The following is a 16710-nucleotide window of genomic DNA, read 5'->3' as shown; positions in this document are numbered from 1 at the left end:
AAGAGGCAAATTAAAAAAAAGTTTTTGCACTCTCCCAAAAATGGCTCATTTTTCATGAAAATGGGCCTTTTTTTTAAAGAGCATGAATAGCCTTTAAGAGGCTTCTAGAGTGCTCCTGGGGGCTAGAAGGGGCAAAGTTGAGCAAAAAATGACCTGTTTTTTGCTCATTTATCCCCCCCACAGCCCCCAGGAGCACTCTAAAAACCTCCTAAAGGCTATGCGCAGCCATTTTGGTGAAGGGGGCAGAGTTTTAGGAGGCAAAAAATGCTGTATTCAGTGTATAAGATGCACCCAGATTTTTAGCCTCTTTTTTGAGGGGAAAAAGATGCATCTTTATACTTCGAAAAATACCGTATTTTATGAAAGACTAAACAAATAACTCCAGTGGGAAGAAGAGGCTGCGGGCCGCTTGAAATTTGAAAAAGGGCCACATTTGGCCCCCGGGCCGCACTTTGGACATGCCTGTCCTAAGAGGTAAGGCACGCTGAAAGAAACTTGGGGAAGAGTGGAAAGGAAAATTAGAGGTTTAAAAACTAAGGCCCATGAAGAGGAATTGAAGAAATTGAGATGACAAGAATAAGTCACTCGCCAAATACTTAAAAGATGTTACATCAGAGGTCAGGTGATGTTTTCCATCATTCCAGAGGGCAAGATGTAAAATTATGGACTTACAGGAGAAACACCTAGCAAGTTTAATTACTGCAGTTAATAGATAGATAGAATAAATATCTCTTTGTCTGCATGAGTATGCAGTCCAATACAAAAAGAGGATCAGGGATGGGTTTTCCCCCCCCATCAATAAGAAAATTTCCCCATCAATAAGAAATCTATGTAGCTTTCCAGTGACAAATGAATGTTGAATGTTTTTAATTAGGTACCAACACAAAGAAACAAAGTGGAAAATCATCCAGTAAACCCACGTATTAATCTATGTGACAGAGCTAAAAAAAACCGCAAGGCATTTATCCCAAAAGTATTTCATTTCCCATGCTGCCACCAACTGAGATTTCAGGCCACGGTGACAATCATGACAGCGTCTTACCTTATTATAAGCCTGTCATCAGCTGGATATATTCTTCAGGACACAGTATAGAAGTAATATTTGAGACTGTGTGAGATGGTATTGAATTGGGAGGAGAGGGATCTTATTAAATTGGTTCTTGTTTTCAGGCTACTCCCTCATGGAGATTGAATTGTCAGCGACAATTCCTTTTTTTTTTTTGGCAGAGATGAAAAAACTGTAGTCCACCTCTGGAAATTAAACTGAATTATCTGGAGCACCTTAGAGAGTTTAGAGTAGGACACATAGCCAAAGAAGTTTTTGCTTCTCCCTATTCTGACGGCCTCCTTCTTGATATGGATGGCATTTTTGTTACATCAATAGATTTTCTGTGGAAGGGTGAATTGGAAAAAGTCATAATTAGCATTAATGGTTAGAAAGTGGCACAAAAATTTATTACTTACTTATTTCTTAATACAAATACTTTTCAAATGTTGCCATCCTATGGGAGTTATTATCACAGCTAATAACTTGCCTTCTTGTTCCTTTTTGTCCAAGCATTTCAATTTATTTTAAAAGCTAATTATTAACTTGTTTGCTGATGAATAATTTCTGTACTACTTACTTATTATTGTATTGTTATACGGGCACCTGATGTTAAGAATAGTCTCACAGGTTAATTTTTCACACAGTTCTGATTATGTTTTAAATCCCTGGCACTTACTCATAGGACAAGTTTCAGTCTTTAAGCAGGATTCATGTGCTCTAAAAATCATAGTGAGTAAGGAATGTAGGGTTTCAGGCTAGAAACCAGGAGACTGGGAGTTCTAGTTCAACTTTAGGCACAAAACCATCTGGATGATCTGGGGCCAATCACTCTTAGCTTTAAGGAGAAAGAAATGGCAAGTCAAGTTTTCTGAAAAACCATACCAAGAAAACTTAAATGAACTTGTCCAGGGAGTCACCTGGGATGACTTAAAGGCACCAAGAGAGAAAGAAAAACAACAACAGTGATTTGTGTCAAAAGAAGGGGTTCTAACTAATCTGTGATAAAGTTAGTCATTTGGGATATTATAAGGGATGTAAGTAGAGATACAATATTGCATTGAAAACATGAGATAAAGTCCACAGATAAATCATTTCATGTTCTTGGAGATTATTTTTTATGATTTTGAGAATCCCAAAAGTTACGTGAAGCTAGATGAAGGGCAGAAACAATCTATCAATTCTTCTAGTCAGATGCATGCTGCAGAGTAAATGTTTTCTTGAAAATAAGATAAAAGATTTCTAGGTATCTCTAGCAATTGTTTTGTGTATTAGAGGAGTTCAGAAACAGTGCATAGAGAAAGAAGAAAACGTTATGCCAAAGTAATTATGAGAATGTGTCATTAGCTTATTATGGGTATGCACTTTGTTTTTCAGGGTTTCCAGAAAAGTGCTTACGGGAACTTAATTTAGTCTTGCCATGCCACCTCCAGCAGACACGGGTTTGACCTATACCCCTCCAGATGGCCAATGGGGATGGGCAGTGGTGTTTGGAGCGTTCATTTCCATTGGATTTTCATATGCTTTCCCAAAAGGAATAGCAATCTTCTTCAAAGAAATCCAGGATTTCTTTGGTACATCATACAGTGAGATTGCATGGGTTTCTTCAATTATGTTGGCTGCTATGTATGGTGGAGGTAAGTAGAAGAGAGTAATCTGTTGACTTGGATTTGATTTGTAAAAGTTAAACGTCCCCAAATTAAACTGTGTATGCTATTGAAATTGGCAGGTACATTATGTTTAATTATAATAGTCCATGGTTTATACCAGGATAAAATAGTTGTTCAACCAGATATTTCAATTCCTCAGATCTGATCTTAGGTAATCTGGTTGGGTGTAAGATGTTTCATGTTTGCTTTGCTGCAGTAAGAATGCTGGGAGACGTTTACGTTTTATTTTATTTTATTAAAAAAAGTTAAAAAGAAAGATTGAAATGAATTTCATTTCATACAAAGTAAGAAAAAGAAAAAAAATGAAAGAAAGCTAAATGCGCAATGGAAAAAAATAAAATCAGAAAAAGAAAAAAAGACAGAATGCAATAACTTTCAATCCATCCCGTCCGGATGCTTCTGCGCATGCACAGAAGTGTTGCATGTGCGTATGAGCACGAGCAAAACGGTAGTAAACCAGTTAGCAACCCACCCCTGAGCTTTATCTCTTACTCTGTGGTTGTCAAAACATAACTCCCTTCTTTCTATAATTTACCCTGTCTAATTATCCAATCCATAAATCATAAGTGAATTATTTATGTTAATCATCATTAACATAAATATTGTCTTTTCTCTGATAAAATAATTCAATCAATCAGAAAGTACCATCATCTTCAACAACTATTCCTCCATTGTGGGTAGTGCTGAATCTTTCCATCTTTGTGCACACAATAACCTCACTGCAGTTATTATGTAAGAGAACAAAGTTCCCTAACTTTTTTCCAACTGTTTATGCATCGATCCCAAAAGAATAACTTCTGCTCTCAATTGTATATTAATCTTTAAAATCCTCTGAATCGGTGAATGCATTTGAATCCAGAATTTTCAAGCTTTTTTGTACATCTTACAAACATGATGAAATGTTTCTTGTTCACATTACACTATAAATTTAAAGTGCCTTTATGCATTCTAAACAATTTATAACCTGAGTTATAAAGCAATATAAACCGATGATTCACTGCTGTGCAGCAATATAAAATGGGTAACTCACTGTGATTGCAAGAGAAGGGTGCTGTCTCCCACATACTGCTGGAAGCATCTCCCTTTGTAAACACAGGTCAAGTGCTATCTGGTTGCAGACATATTTGAAGAGTCCTTAAAATTTTAGAGTATTGAACTCCTTTTCCAAAGGATCACTTTGTGTTTTTGCATTGATTTTTCAGTTGTGCAGGCAGAATTCTCAACTTCTAACTAATGAATCATGACATTCACTAAAGCCACTGCGTCCTCATGAAAATGTATAATACTTTACATTAGACTAGCTTGTGTCCAGTTTCTTTCTTCATCTGCACATGGGGTAGTGCTCAATCAGTTTACGGAACCATTATGAATAAGGGTAATAGAAATAAAAATTTGCAAAATAGTATCTCACAGAAACATATGAATTTACAGTAATGCCATCTTGCTACAGGTAACCGTTTTATAACCACTGATAATACTAAAATATATTTCGATTAAATAATTACAAATAGGCATCATTTAATGGTCCTTTTCTAAAACTCGTATCTGTTAATGTTGCTCTAAAGGTTTAATTTTCTCATGCTTTTTACTTTAAAATATTTAACATTCTGTATTCCTGCTAATCATTGAACAGTATCATGAAGCCGCAAGATATAGGTAGATATATATTATCATTCTGTGAACAGGAAGAATTCCATTTATTTTAGACTGATTAGATACTAATTCAGATAGGATTGCACCAATTCAGACTGAATTGCAGGGTTAATGTTTGATGATACATATTGTCATGTCAGTGCTCTTCAGAAATTTATGCTGAATACAGCAAATTGGATCAATATAGTTTCATGTATAATAGGCTGTTGCGTATATAAAGCATATAAAAGAATAAAGGGTGATATGTATTTTATTCCTCCTCCCCCCCCCAGGAACTTTTACTCTGAGCCAATGACAAGTAGATGTCCTTGAAAGTAGATTTCGCTCTGCAGTATTTGTGTTGTAACAAAAGGTCAAAGAACAACTAACTCACATCTTCATACTCTTTCCAAGTATGCTCCTGTTATATACAGTACATGAGAACCCTACTCCTTTGTCTAAGCTTGCTGTTCCTTACAGAGAGAGCGGGAAAAAGTAGAAAGTGGAAATTTACATCAATTGTATTTTTAGATATGAAGTTTGAGTATTGGCAGTGCCTGTTGGCTTGAAGGACACCATGCTTTGCACAGCATAGTGAGGGTCACATTTGAAAAACAGGCAGAGCCTGGACCCAAAACAAATGCAAATTTCTGGGAGAGGCCTTGGATTTTTAAGAGGTTAAATGTGTGCCAAATACTGATTTAGCCTCTTAAAATCCCTCTAAAACTTATGTTAAAGGCCACCTTTTCGACCCCTGCCTACTTTGATGGCATGAAGAGACTTGTGTAGCTAATTGTCAGCACTTTTTGCATGCATGATTTAGAACTGATTGTGTGTCATCTTTTAACAATCAGATCAATAGACCTTCTCCAGAATGATCTGTCCCCAACCTGCCGCTCCAGTTCCTGTACCTGGGAAGAGGCAGTCCTTCAAATCACCTGGCCCCAAGATATGTAGGGCTCTAAAGGTGAAAATCAGCAGCTTGAATTGTACACAGAAACAAATTGACTTGACGTGGAAATTTTGACTTGTTTAAAACTATGCAGATATGTTTTGAGCAAATTGAGTCTTCCAGATACTCTTCAAGGGCAGCCCCAGGTAGAGCGCATTACAATAATCCAAACAGAGATGACCAGGGCATGGGTCACTGTGAAAAGGGCCCATTGCAGAGGTGGTATTCTGTTGGTTCACCCCGGTTTGGGCAAACCATTAGCAATGACTGCCCATATGTCATCACGGGCGCTCTGCGCATATTCAGAAGTGCTACACACAAGCGAAGTGACTGCACACACACACTCCCGGTTCTGAACCAGTAGTGAAGGTAAGAGAAAACCATTACTGGCCCATTGGTACAGGAATGGGTGTATCTGGTGCACAATATGAAGTCAGGAGTTGTGAATCTGGGAGTCATGAATCCAAGAGAATCCTCAGATTGCACACCAAGTCATCTGGGGCAATTCAACCCCATTGAAGACCAAATATGATAATGGACTTTTCCTCCTTACTGTTTTCAACTTTATTGTGCCAAGCTGCATTCACCAGTAGCACATCATTCTTTCATGTTCTGGGAATTTCATATTGCTCTTGACTAGAAAATTAAGCGTTTTTGAAGTGGTTGTGATGGAGACTTAGATAACATAAGTTGTCTGCAAAGCCCCACTGATAGTGTTTGTTCATTGACTGCATTGTATCCATTGTACTGCCTTTGCTGTATCTCCCCTGCCTTTGAAAGCAATGGCACACCTTTTTTGTGTGTCCTGAGTTTAATCTTTTGACAGAAACTGCCCAATTCCAGTCCGCTTCAATTCATTGATACCTAATATGTAGAAGGATGAGTTCATTTTTCACTATATTGAGTTTTCTCGTGTTCATGCTTCTTACATTCTATATTTCCATTATGTTTCTATCTTTGCAGCTTTAGATTTATTTTCCTGTATGGCAACATCAGCACCTAGAAGTCCCAAAGGTGTTCATCTAGCTGCATCATACTGTTGGCATTTTGAAAGATCTCAGTCCACCCCACCAGTATCTTATTGAATGCCGTCTGACCTGAGGGGTCCCTCATCCAATACTGTATTGGCAGTCACTTTATGTAGCAACAGCACTCAGATTTATATACTGGCTGAGGGTATTCTATAGCACTCTCTGAGATGTTTACGATGTCAGCATATTGACCCCAACAATCTGGGTCCAACCTCAGAAGGATGGAAAGCTGAGTCCATCACGATCGAACTCTAGGCTGGGGGCAGAGTTTAATCTGCATTCTAACCACTGCATTACCGGGGCTCCTATATTGCATTGTCTGTACCTATACTGTAGGGCAGTGATGGCAAATCTTTTAGACACCCAGTGGCCAAACTGCGTGCACACATGCCCAAACTGAAAGATGTGTGCACACGAATATGGGCATGTGCAGGTATGCGTGCATGTGCAGCAGAGACCCGAAGACCATGTGGCCGGCGGGAGGTGGGGCATCCCAACACCGGCAGCGTGGTAAGAGGTAAGATCTTTTTCTTTCGTGAGCTTCTGTTTCACTTTTTGCAGGGAAACAGAAGCTCATTAAGGAAACGCCACGGAGATCTGACCTGGGGACGACGGTATGCGTGCCAGCAGAGAGGCCTCTGTGTGCCACCTCTGGCACATGTTCCACAGGTTTGCTATCACGGCTGTAGGGTTTCTCGATTAAAGGAGAGCCTTTTCTTATACAATATGAAATGAACCTTGCTATTGTCACTAAAGGGACCACCTACCTCTGGTGTCTTCCTATATTGCTGCTATCCAATAGGGCTGCCTGCTTCTTTAGCTAATAGCAGAACTTAGGGGGCTGGTTTATATTACTGAGTGATTTGCTGCATTTTCAGTTGCAGTCCTAGACTTCCTGAGGTATGTTATGCATTCAGGTCCCATATCATTCTTGACCATTGCATGTGTGGCTGTATTGCTGTCAGGCTACATTAGCATTAAACCAGAAACGCTGGAAGGAGTGTCAACAGGAAAAAAGGAAAATCCAGAGAGACAGGATTGAGTGCAACCTTACTAATATGCCTCCTGTTATTAGCTCTTTGGATCCAGCTGACGTGCTTCGAGTACTTGGACAATCAATAAAACATAGTTTATGTAAATAGCAAATGTAGGTAACATGATTTCTGGTTTTTCAAATCCCATAAATGTCTAGAAATTTCCAATGATTCTAAAGCAGAGTTCCCCAACTTTTCCAGGTTGGCAGCCTGGAGGGGAGAAAGAGGCATACCTGTTATTCATATGAGTGGAGCTGCAAGCCCCCAAGATGTTAAAAGTGAGTAGGGCTGTGCATGCATGTACCAACCAGCCACTCACAGGTTGGGGATCCCTGCTCTACAAGACATCTGATGGGGGAGGTTTGTCCACTTCGTGACTGCAGGTACCCTCGACTTAACAATTCATTTAGCAACTGATCAAGGTTACAACGGTACTATAAAATATGACCTACAACTGGTCCTCACATTTACAACCGTTAGAGTATCCCCACTGTCACTTGATTAAAATTTGGGTGCTTGGCAACTGACATGTATTCACAATGACTGCAGTGTCCTGGAGTCATATGATCGTTGCGACTTTCCCAATCTCCTCCTGACAAGCAAAGTCAACGAGAGAATCTGGATTCGCTTAATGATCGAATGATTCACTTAACAACTAGTGATCTGCTTAACAACCATGACAAAATGTCAGGTGTGAATCATTTAACAACTATCTTGCCTAGCAACAGAAACTCTGATGCCAGCTCTGACCATAAATAAAGGACAACTTTGCATCTTTGAATGGTTTGGGTGTGGGAACGGGGGAGATCTTGCAATGTCTTTCTTATTACAGTTAGCATCCTCTAACATTGCTCATGTGCTTTTGTTGGCTTTATTTATTATATTTCCCATTTCTAAACTTCCCATCTCCTTCAGAGGAGCTTATAGTTTTTGTGGTTTTAAAAGATGACTGCTTTTATAAATGTATTGGTTTTTCTTTTGAATTAATTGTCGTGACTGCTCAGAATTACACTTTTGTATAGTAGGCAGCTGTACAAACATACCACATACATTTGAAAAATCAAACATACATATTAGAAATAAAAAACAAAAGGACCTGTGAGGACTTACATATTTTAGATCAAACTTTTCATTATAAATAACCAGTGAGTTTCTGTTTGCTCTTTCCTGAATAGTTTTCCATCATGTGCTTTTCTTAACATCATATATCAAACCATAAAACAACTTAATTCTACAGAAAATGAAGACAGAAGGGGATGCCTCATTATTGATGAATTTCCATCTGTATAGGAATGACTATGCAAAATATTAACATATTTCCATCTGCGTAAAACTGAATAGGCAAACTTATGGTACAATTTTTCAGGAACAGACTTCTTTAAGCAATGAAAATATTTACTTTGGATAGATTATTCAGGAGAAAAATAACTTTGATGACCAGATGCTGTATATCAGTAATATGCTTTTAATAATGTGATTTTTGCACTGATTTATGTTAGCTAATGCTTGGCTGCCTTTGATATTCTGACAATAGTTGTTTTGATTAGTAGACCTCTTAAATGTGCTGTTATTCATAATTTCTTTCTGAGCCTCACTACAGAGATGTTCTGTCATGGACATAATATCCACGCCGCTCAATTTTGTCTCTTTTTGGCGTTTGAAACAGAAGAGCTATATTCTTGAAGCTGTTTTAATCTGTAGGCATTCATCCCAAGAAGAATTTGAAAACTAATTCTTAGTTGAAGGAGATGTAGTTGTAATTAAGCATATCAAGAAATAGTAAATATTCTGGTTAAAACTGACCAATAAAGTAAGGATATTTTTAAAGAATTGGGAAGAAAGGAAGTAATGGATCATGCAATTTGGAAGGTTAACCTGAGTTCAAAAATTATATGCTTCCCTGTTTTGCTATTTAAAATGAGACAATTATCTTTAGTTCCTAGAACAAGGCAGGTAACCTTTTTCTTAGGGTTAGTTTATAAGTTTGAAATCTAAAAAAAACACTTGGTAAATGTTATTATACAATGTCTATGGAGATTCTCAATCATTCAGGTCATAGTTGCACCAAAGGTGTTTTTTCCAAAACACAACTGGGATTTTAAAAAAAATATTTAAAACATCTTGCTTCTTATCCAGGAAGCTTCTTCAGTTCTAACTGTCTGGAAGGGAAGGGAAGAATTTATATTCTTTGCAATCATCTGGTCATTAACACTCTTCCATTTTAAACAGAAGAGTGTTAGTGACCAGATGACTGCAAAGGATAAGAAGCCATCTATGTCAAAATTGAACAGTCCTCCCTCAACAGAGGAGCAGAGATTAGAGCTGGAAGGGACCTTGGAGGTCTTCTAGTCCAGCCCCCAATGATGGAGCACCCACGATTTCTGAAGGCAAGCTATACCACTGGTTAAATGTTATGACACAATGAGTGCCTGGGGCAAAAATGGAGTGTGATGGAATAGGCTTGTCTGCTTTGAAAATGGCTTCCATAGTGGAGATACCCAGACACATTTATTTAGAAGCAGCTCTCTGAGGTTGATCCCCATTGCTCTTAGTCCACCCATCCATGAATCTTTCTGCCCCCTTTCCTATTGTGAGATTCTGAGTGTAGTTTTGAGTTTTGTTTTTAAAATAAAGGAGAAAAGAAACAAATTGGCTTGGATCAAAATCACTGTAGCTGAAGTTCTACATGTTCTGTCCCTGCTTCCCTTTCTGCGCTGTTCCTCTGAAATTGATTATATTTTTGTTCAATCTACAGCAAGCCTAATGATGTTTGTTGATCAGAGCTACTTTCAAATAAAGCTGTAGACTTTCCCTGTAAAGTAATACTTAGATATTTTAGGAATGTGCTTTTATTAGGACTGTGCTGTGCTTTGGAGTCTTACAAAAAGGAATATAAATAGAGTACATTTCTGCAGCATCTTACCCCAAACCTATTTTTTCCTAAGGTTTGCAGTAGCAGTGGGGAGCAGCCTATAGTCTTGGGAAAAGTTGTAGCTATATAACTGGTTGCAGACAATAACAATCACAATACATTAATATATTCAGTAAAATCGACAACAGTGGTTTTGCAAGTCATACTACGGGCCACTTAAAAGGACCGTTTTTTGCTAACTTTTGGAAAACTTTTTTAAAGAGTGGGGTTGTCCTACGTTTGGAGTGCAGACACAGAAAGGAGTTTTAGTAGACAACATTTGCCACTATATGTCCTTTTGCTTTACCTCCTGATAGGTATGAATCCTCATCTGTCTGAGTCAGACAAGCAGAAAACCTCTATGGTAGCATATTAATTAATTAATTAAATTTGCCTGCCACCCATCTTCTCATGAGGTGATTCTGGATGGCTTACAAAATTAATATCTATGTCTCCAATAGGTCCATATCTGTACCAAAGTATTTGAAATGTTGTTAATCTGAGACACTGTACAGATCTCCTAATCACTGGCCTTTATTATTTATTCTTTGAAAGTATTGGATTAAACTCTGGAATATATAGCCCTGAAACTCTTTTTATCCCTGTGATATTAACAAACCTTTTCTTCAGCCAGCAGTTTCTCAACTGGTGAAACTCTGGCCTGTAGGTCATTGCACTACATGTAGGAAGTTCAGTAGGCAACTGACCTTGAATATTATAGATACGCTCAAACCTGTATAGTTTTATTACCTAACGTTTATTATAAATTGTAATGGCAGTTACAGAAAGCCTATTCTAACTGGGACATAAATAAAGCCTGAGATTGTAGTTGCAACTCCCAGTAGATAAGCAGATCAGTAAAGAACACCGAAATCATAGATTTATAGAAATTAGCATCTTAAAACCAGTTTTTAGTTCCTGAGCAAGTTCCTAATGAAACATCTGTTTCTGCATTTTTGGATGAAAAATATCCATTCACTGTTATTAGCTATTCCATGTCTGTGATGAAGAGATGACAGTAGCTCATTAACTTGTCAGTGACATCACCGTGTGTGTTATTTCTGCTCTACCTATTCATATAAACATTATGCTACCTTATTAATAACGATTAAGTGACTTTAAGTTGAAGATAAATGGCATGGTGTTGGTGATATGCAAGTTCTCTGGAGCTTAAAATTTTGCATAGAATCTAAAGCGAAGAGCTATAATGCTACCTTTCTATAGGGTTGACTGATACTATTGCGTAAAGAGAAGCAGCTATCACTATATAGCAGCTATCTGCTATATGTGCCTATTTATGTTCATACATTTTGATGCAGGAAAAAGAACTGGTTCCAGAAGTTATAATGAAATGCAGCCAATGTAGCCCAGTATCCTTATAGAAGAAAGAAAAAAGACAGATAAGAAAGTAATTCTTTCATTTCCTCCCAATCAGTTGCGACACGGGAGTCAGAGAATAAATGGGGGCGGGGCCAGTCAGAGGTGGTATTTACTGATTCTCCAAATTGGTCAAAATTTCCGCTACAGGTTCTCCAGAACTGGTCAGAACCTGCTGAATCTCACCTCTGCCTCCCTCCCTTCTCAACGGTGAAAGAATTTCCTTTGGGGAAAAACCAGTATGTGCATTTCTATTCTTTCTATTTTATTTGGGTTAGCAAAATAAATTACATTCTTAAGAAAATTATATTTTCTAGGGCATGCTTGTCAAACTTGCTGCATCATGTTGCCGCAATGTGGCACAACACTTTCCCCATTTGCAGAGCTGGAGTGGGCGTGGCTTGCACGTGACACCCCTGTTTTATAAGGTTCCAGCTTTGTACTCTTAACAGCCAAGACATGGATCACAAGATTGCATAATATGTTTCTTGTAAGGCTCTGCAATATATTTGAAACAATTCTTTTTAAGGTTGAACTGTCCTCTGAGCTTCATTGTTTGCTTGCAGATGTTTCATTACCTAAATACGTAACATAAGTAAGTACTGATGATGTTACCTGGTTAGGGAATGAAATGTCTACAGGGAAACAACCAAGGTCAGAGGGCACTGTGAACTCCGCAGTTCAACCCTGAGCTACATATATTCTCTTCTATTGGAATTTCCAGTGGCTGGAAAGTGTACCATTCTGTTCACGTAAATGATTGCAATAGTCTACTTATGTAGAGACTTTTCCACAAAGAAGTTTCATATGATGATCTCATTACCAAGGAGGACTGGAGTGGGACAGAGGGAGAATGATATCTTAAAATCAAGCCTTGCATAAAATATTTAGTAACAACTTAAACAGAATGTATCTCTAGAAAACCTTTTGATAGAAATCAAATACAAATGCTAGAAATGCGTTTAGTCTGATCAGGCAAAAGACAAATTCAATTATACACAAATACAGAAATTGGCTTGTATGGACTCAGATGAAAGTGCAATATCATAAAGCTAATTATGCAATAGTATTTGCTCCAATAATTTTAGTAGAATGTAAATAAATAGTTTACAAAATATTAATACAGTGTAAATTAAATAATGCATTAGTTTAATTGGAAGACTACAAACATGTTTAGGAACTAGAAGGAGCCATGCAAATCTTTTATCTAAGATAGAATATTTATGATGGAAATAATTAAAACTCCCACATTACAACTTAGTGTAATGTATGAATCCGGGTGAATAATTTAAGCAGAACCTTGAGTGAAGTTGAAAGCATGGTTGGAAAGAGGTTGTAATGGAATGCATAGATAACTTTGAGGAATGGAGAGAGGAGATGATGCCTAGGAAACTATCAGACAACAGAAGCAGGAGGTTTTAATCGCAATTGGTTAACAGTCAAAGAGCGAAACTTAGGAAAGTCCCGCCCTAATGGGTCCAGCAATTAAATGTGGCAGGTGGGACATTTGAACTTTCAGACTTGCAAGTTTCTGTTAATGAAGCCTTACAACAAAATAGATATAGCTCATCTAGTCGTCTTTCCTGCCTGGCTTATCCGAGAAGGCTGACCTAGGTAGAGATAAGATAATAAATATTATTATTTGGACAAGGAAGCAAAGCCTATCCAAGTCAAACAGCCAGGGAGCCATCAAGACTGTTAGTCTGCCCCCTAATCTGAGTTTCCAAGATAGAGCTCAGCAGCATTAGTGTGTTGAATTCATGGATTGAGATTCTCCCTTTGCATCTGATAGATATGGGTGACAATACCCAGAAAGCATGACCATTTGGGAATTTGGGGAAATGAAGTTCACATGTTTGGTGGACACAGAGCTTGGGGAAAACTAAGATGGAATTTACACAGTCTCTTCTCCAGATTGCTCAGAATCTCCTGATCTTTCTAGTAGTGTTGAATTTATGTTTACCGACAAAGAAATAAGGGGAGACTATATATTTCAAGCTATTTAGCTCTCATCAGCTAGCCTTCTGGTATTCGAATCGACTGTCTGTGAAGGCTCCTGGATTGGGGCTGAAAGGCGAAAGCAGAATCAGTATGCTCAGTCCCACAGTTGTGTAGACCAGATTGCTCTGATAAAAAAACACTCTAGTAGTGGAATCAGCTGAGGGGAACATTACAGTGAGACTTAGAAGCTGCTGACCAGAGATTCTTTTCTGAATCAGTGATTTTTGCAAACACAGAGATGGCATTCCAGCTACGCTATAGTTATTCACAGGTCAAATATCTTTGTAGGAATTTTGTTCTCATTCACCTTTGTCTATAAGTTCAGCCATAGTGATGTTGTTTGCATAATTGTTTAGGTAATACTTAAAATGGATTAGCAAAGGATACCTAATTTTGTTAACGGTTTTTCTCAGATTCAAGAATAGATTCAAAATATATATCAAGAAAAAATACATTAAATTAAGAGATTGGTTTGCAGCCATTTACAAATGTTTTAATCAAATTGTTTTAACAGTGGATGAATGAGTTACTGTGTTAACAACATTTTATTAAGCTACAATGCCAAATCAATCAAGATTAATGATGTGAAACAAGCTACAGTATATGTGCCATTTCTAAAGCAGTGTAGGTCCTTCATGTTTTTCCCTGTGCCAAATCAAGAACAGTTCTATTAAAACAACTTTCTTTTGAATGTACAGCTCAAATGATACAGTGAGATGAATCCTCCAGTCCCTGAAGATCAGATGGAATTGTATCCCAGGTTTCAAGCCCCTATATAAATTGGAAAAAGTTATCCAGAGACTCAACACAGCAAAGTTAGATAAGCTAGATAAGGAAGACATTTTAAACAACTAATTGCTCACTGTCAGTAGGAGTTTTCAATGATTTCTAAAAATCTAGCTTTTCTTTTTCCTATTGTTCCTATGACCTAATAAATTTCCCTTTGTTTTGTATCTCTCAGACTTGGTACTAAGTGTCAGTTGGTGTCTAAAATAGCTATCATTTCTGTTCTGGCAATTCTAAACTTTAAAAGTCAGTATTCCTCTACTAATGGCATGGAAGACAAGTCCTGTTTAGGGCAATATTGTAAATTGAGAAACACCAAATCATTGTTTTATGCATCAGGAAATTGTCTCTGTTGTCATTGGAATGGATTCTTGACTCATCTCATAGTTCTGCGATCCATTGTCAGAGGCTACTGGCTTGATTAAATAATATGAAAATGAAATGCAAATGTTCAGGTGGAGCAGCATTGAGAATATATTGATTTAAAAGACTTGTATGCAACCAGCCTCCACAAAATCTGGGAAGCTAATAATAAATATTTTCAAACAATGAATTTATAAAACTATGAATTCCTGAGATTAAAAACCTACATAGGAAATACCTGAAGCCCCAAATGGAAAATTGTTCTTCAATTAATCATCTGTGTACTTTGGCTTAGCATGATGTGTGAATTCAGCCATGTGTGGCTTATTCATTATACTGTTATTAGTTAGTTACTTTATTGTCATTGCACCTCATACAATGAAATCAAATGCCATCTTTAGTGTACATCATTCATAAGAAAACTATAAAAATAAAGCACAAACACACATTCTTCACATTCTGTACAATTGAATTGAAAACCCGATATTGCATTAATATTGCACTATACATTAGAATATAGTTACTGCTCTGGGATAGAAGCTGTTTTTCAACCTATTTGTCCTTGTTTTGATTGTCCTGTACCATTTGCCAGATGGTAATAGTTCAAAAAAAGGCTGCCCAGGATGAGATGGATCATTAAGAATGGTTTGAACTTTCTTAAGGCAGCAGGAGCTATAAAGCTCTTCCAAAGAGGGGAGAGGGCAACCAATGATCCTCTGGGCAATAATGTTAACCTTCTGGAGAGCTGTCCTATTTGCCATTGTGCAATTGGCAAGCCATACACAGGTGCAGTAAGTTAAAACAAGCGATGGCTTGTCGTGATGCATGAACCCAGCCAACATGAGCATATGATGCTGCCTTACACTCTCTTGAACTTCATTCATTTATCCAAGGTAGGGCTTACTGTAACCTCCTTTGGTGGACATACCAAATATTATTCTAAGAGCCTCTGGCTATATGTGAACATCACATTTACCCATTGTTACAGATTTGAACTTCAGGAGCTTATGCAGTATGAAAATATTCAAGGGAACCCAGAACACAGAGAATCTTCAAGTGTTTTATTAATTACAATTGCTCAAGCAATATTCTCATGCGAAACGCATGCTTCTACTTGCTTGGTCTGCTGTATTCTAGCCAAGCGAAACCTGAGAATTCAAGAAGAGTAGTAGTAACGTTCTACTATGATCTTTCACCTACAGCTTGAAGCTTAATTCTGATAATAGGCACATTTATGTTTGGGAAAATTCCTACAAAGTGAGGATTGCCATCTTTATTGACATAAACTATAGAGAGTCATAGGGATAACCTTGATGGGAATATTCAGAAGTGGTTGCAGAAACGAAAAGGACAGAAACATTCCTTCAGCCCTGGGAAAGGAAGATAATATCAGGAAGAGACTGGTTGGGCCCTTCCTGACTCAATGCAGTATAAGAGGAAGGAAAGGTAATATACAAGCAGACTTCTAGAATGCTGTTAATATAACCTCTCTCAAAAGAAGCTTAGATTTAACGTTCCGGTGGCATCTGATTCTTGGTCTAGGCAACTTTCAAGCATTAACATTTTATCTTTCATGTTGAAGTAGCATATCGTAATAAAAATAAGAACTTTTCTTAATAATTTTGTTTGGTTTTAGAGCTACATTTTATCATTTCAAATTGTTTTTCAAGGTAGAACATACCTGCTTTTTGGGTCTATGTTGATTTCCCCCCCCCAGCATTATTCCCTTTGGCTTGTTATATGATGTCATGGGTCAAGTGGGTGAAGTTCAACTGGATTATTATCCATAGACCTTCTCACAGATAATCCAAGAGTTCCAGACAGAAATCCAAGTACACATATTCAATTTCTCCATGGTTGAGGAACATTTTCTTGTAATATGTTTAGAAAGGAAGTCAATTAGAAGAG

At 37.6% G+C, this 16710-nt stretch overlaps 1 protein-coding gene across 2 annotated transcripts in view; it reads left to right on the top strand.

The window, feature by feature from the left end:
- The window catches only part of LOC309383369 (monocarboxylate transporter 2-like), a 39817-nt gene that overhangs the window by 4831 nt on the left and 18276 nt on the right, over window positions 1–16710 (top strand). Inside the window, exon 2 of one of the 2 annotated variants that reach the window (XM_081935849.1) lies at window positions 2423–2682. In XM_081935849.1, the coding sequence (XP_081791975.1) occupies window positions 2466–2682 (217 nt within the window). In that variant the 5' untranslated portion in view covers window positions 2423–2465. Of the gene's footprint in view, window positions 1–2422; window positions 2683–7591; window positions 7643–16710 lie in introns of those variants that run through there. The other variant, XM_081935850.1, reaches the window with a different exon arrangement.

Source organism: Natrix helvetica (genome assembly GCF_964273705.1).
Source record: "Natrix helvetica genome assembly, chromosome: 1".
Taxonomy (NCBI): Eukaryota; Metazoa; Chordata; class Lepidosauria; order Squamata; family Natricidae; genus Natrix; species Natrix helvetica.
Note: the sequence above shows the minus strand (reverse complement) of the source record. Positions and strands in the feature narration are given on the sequence as shown.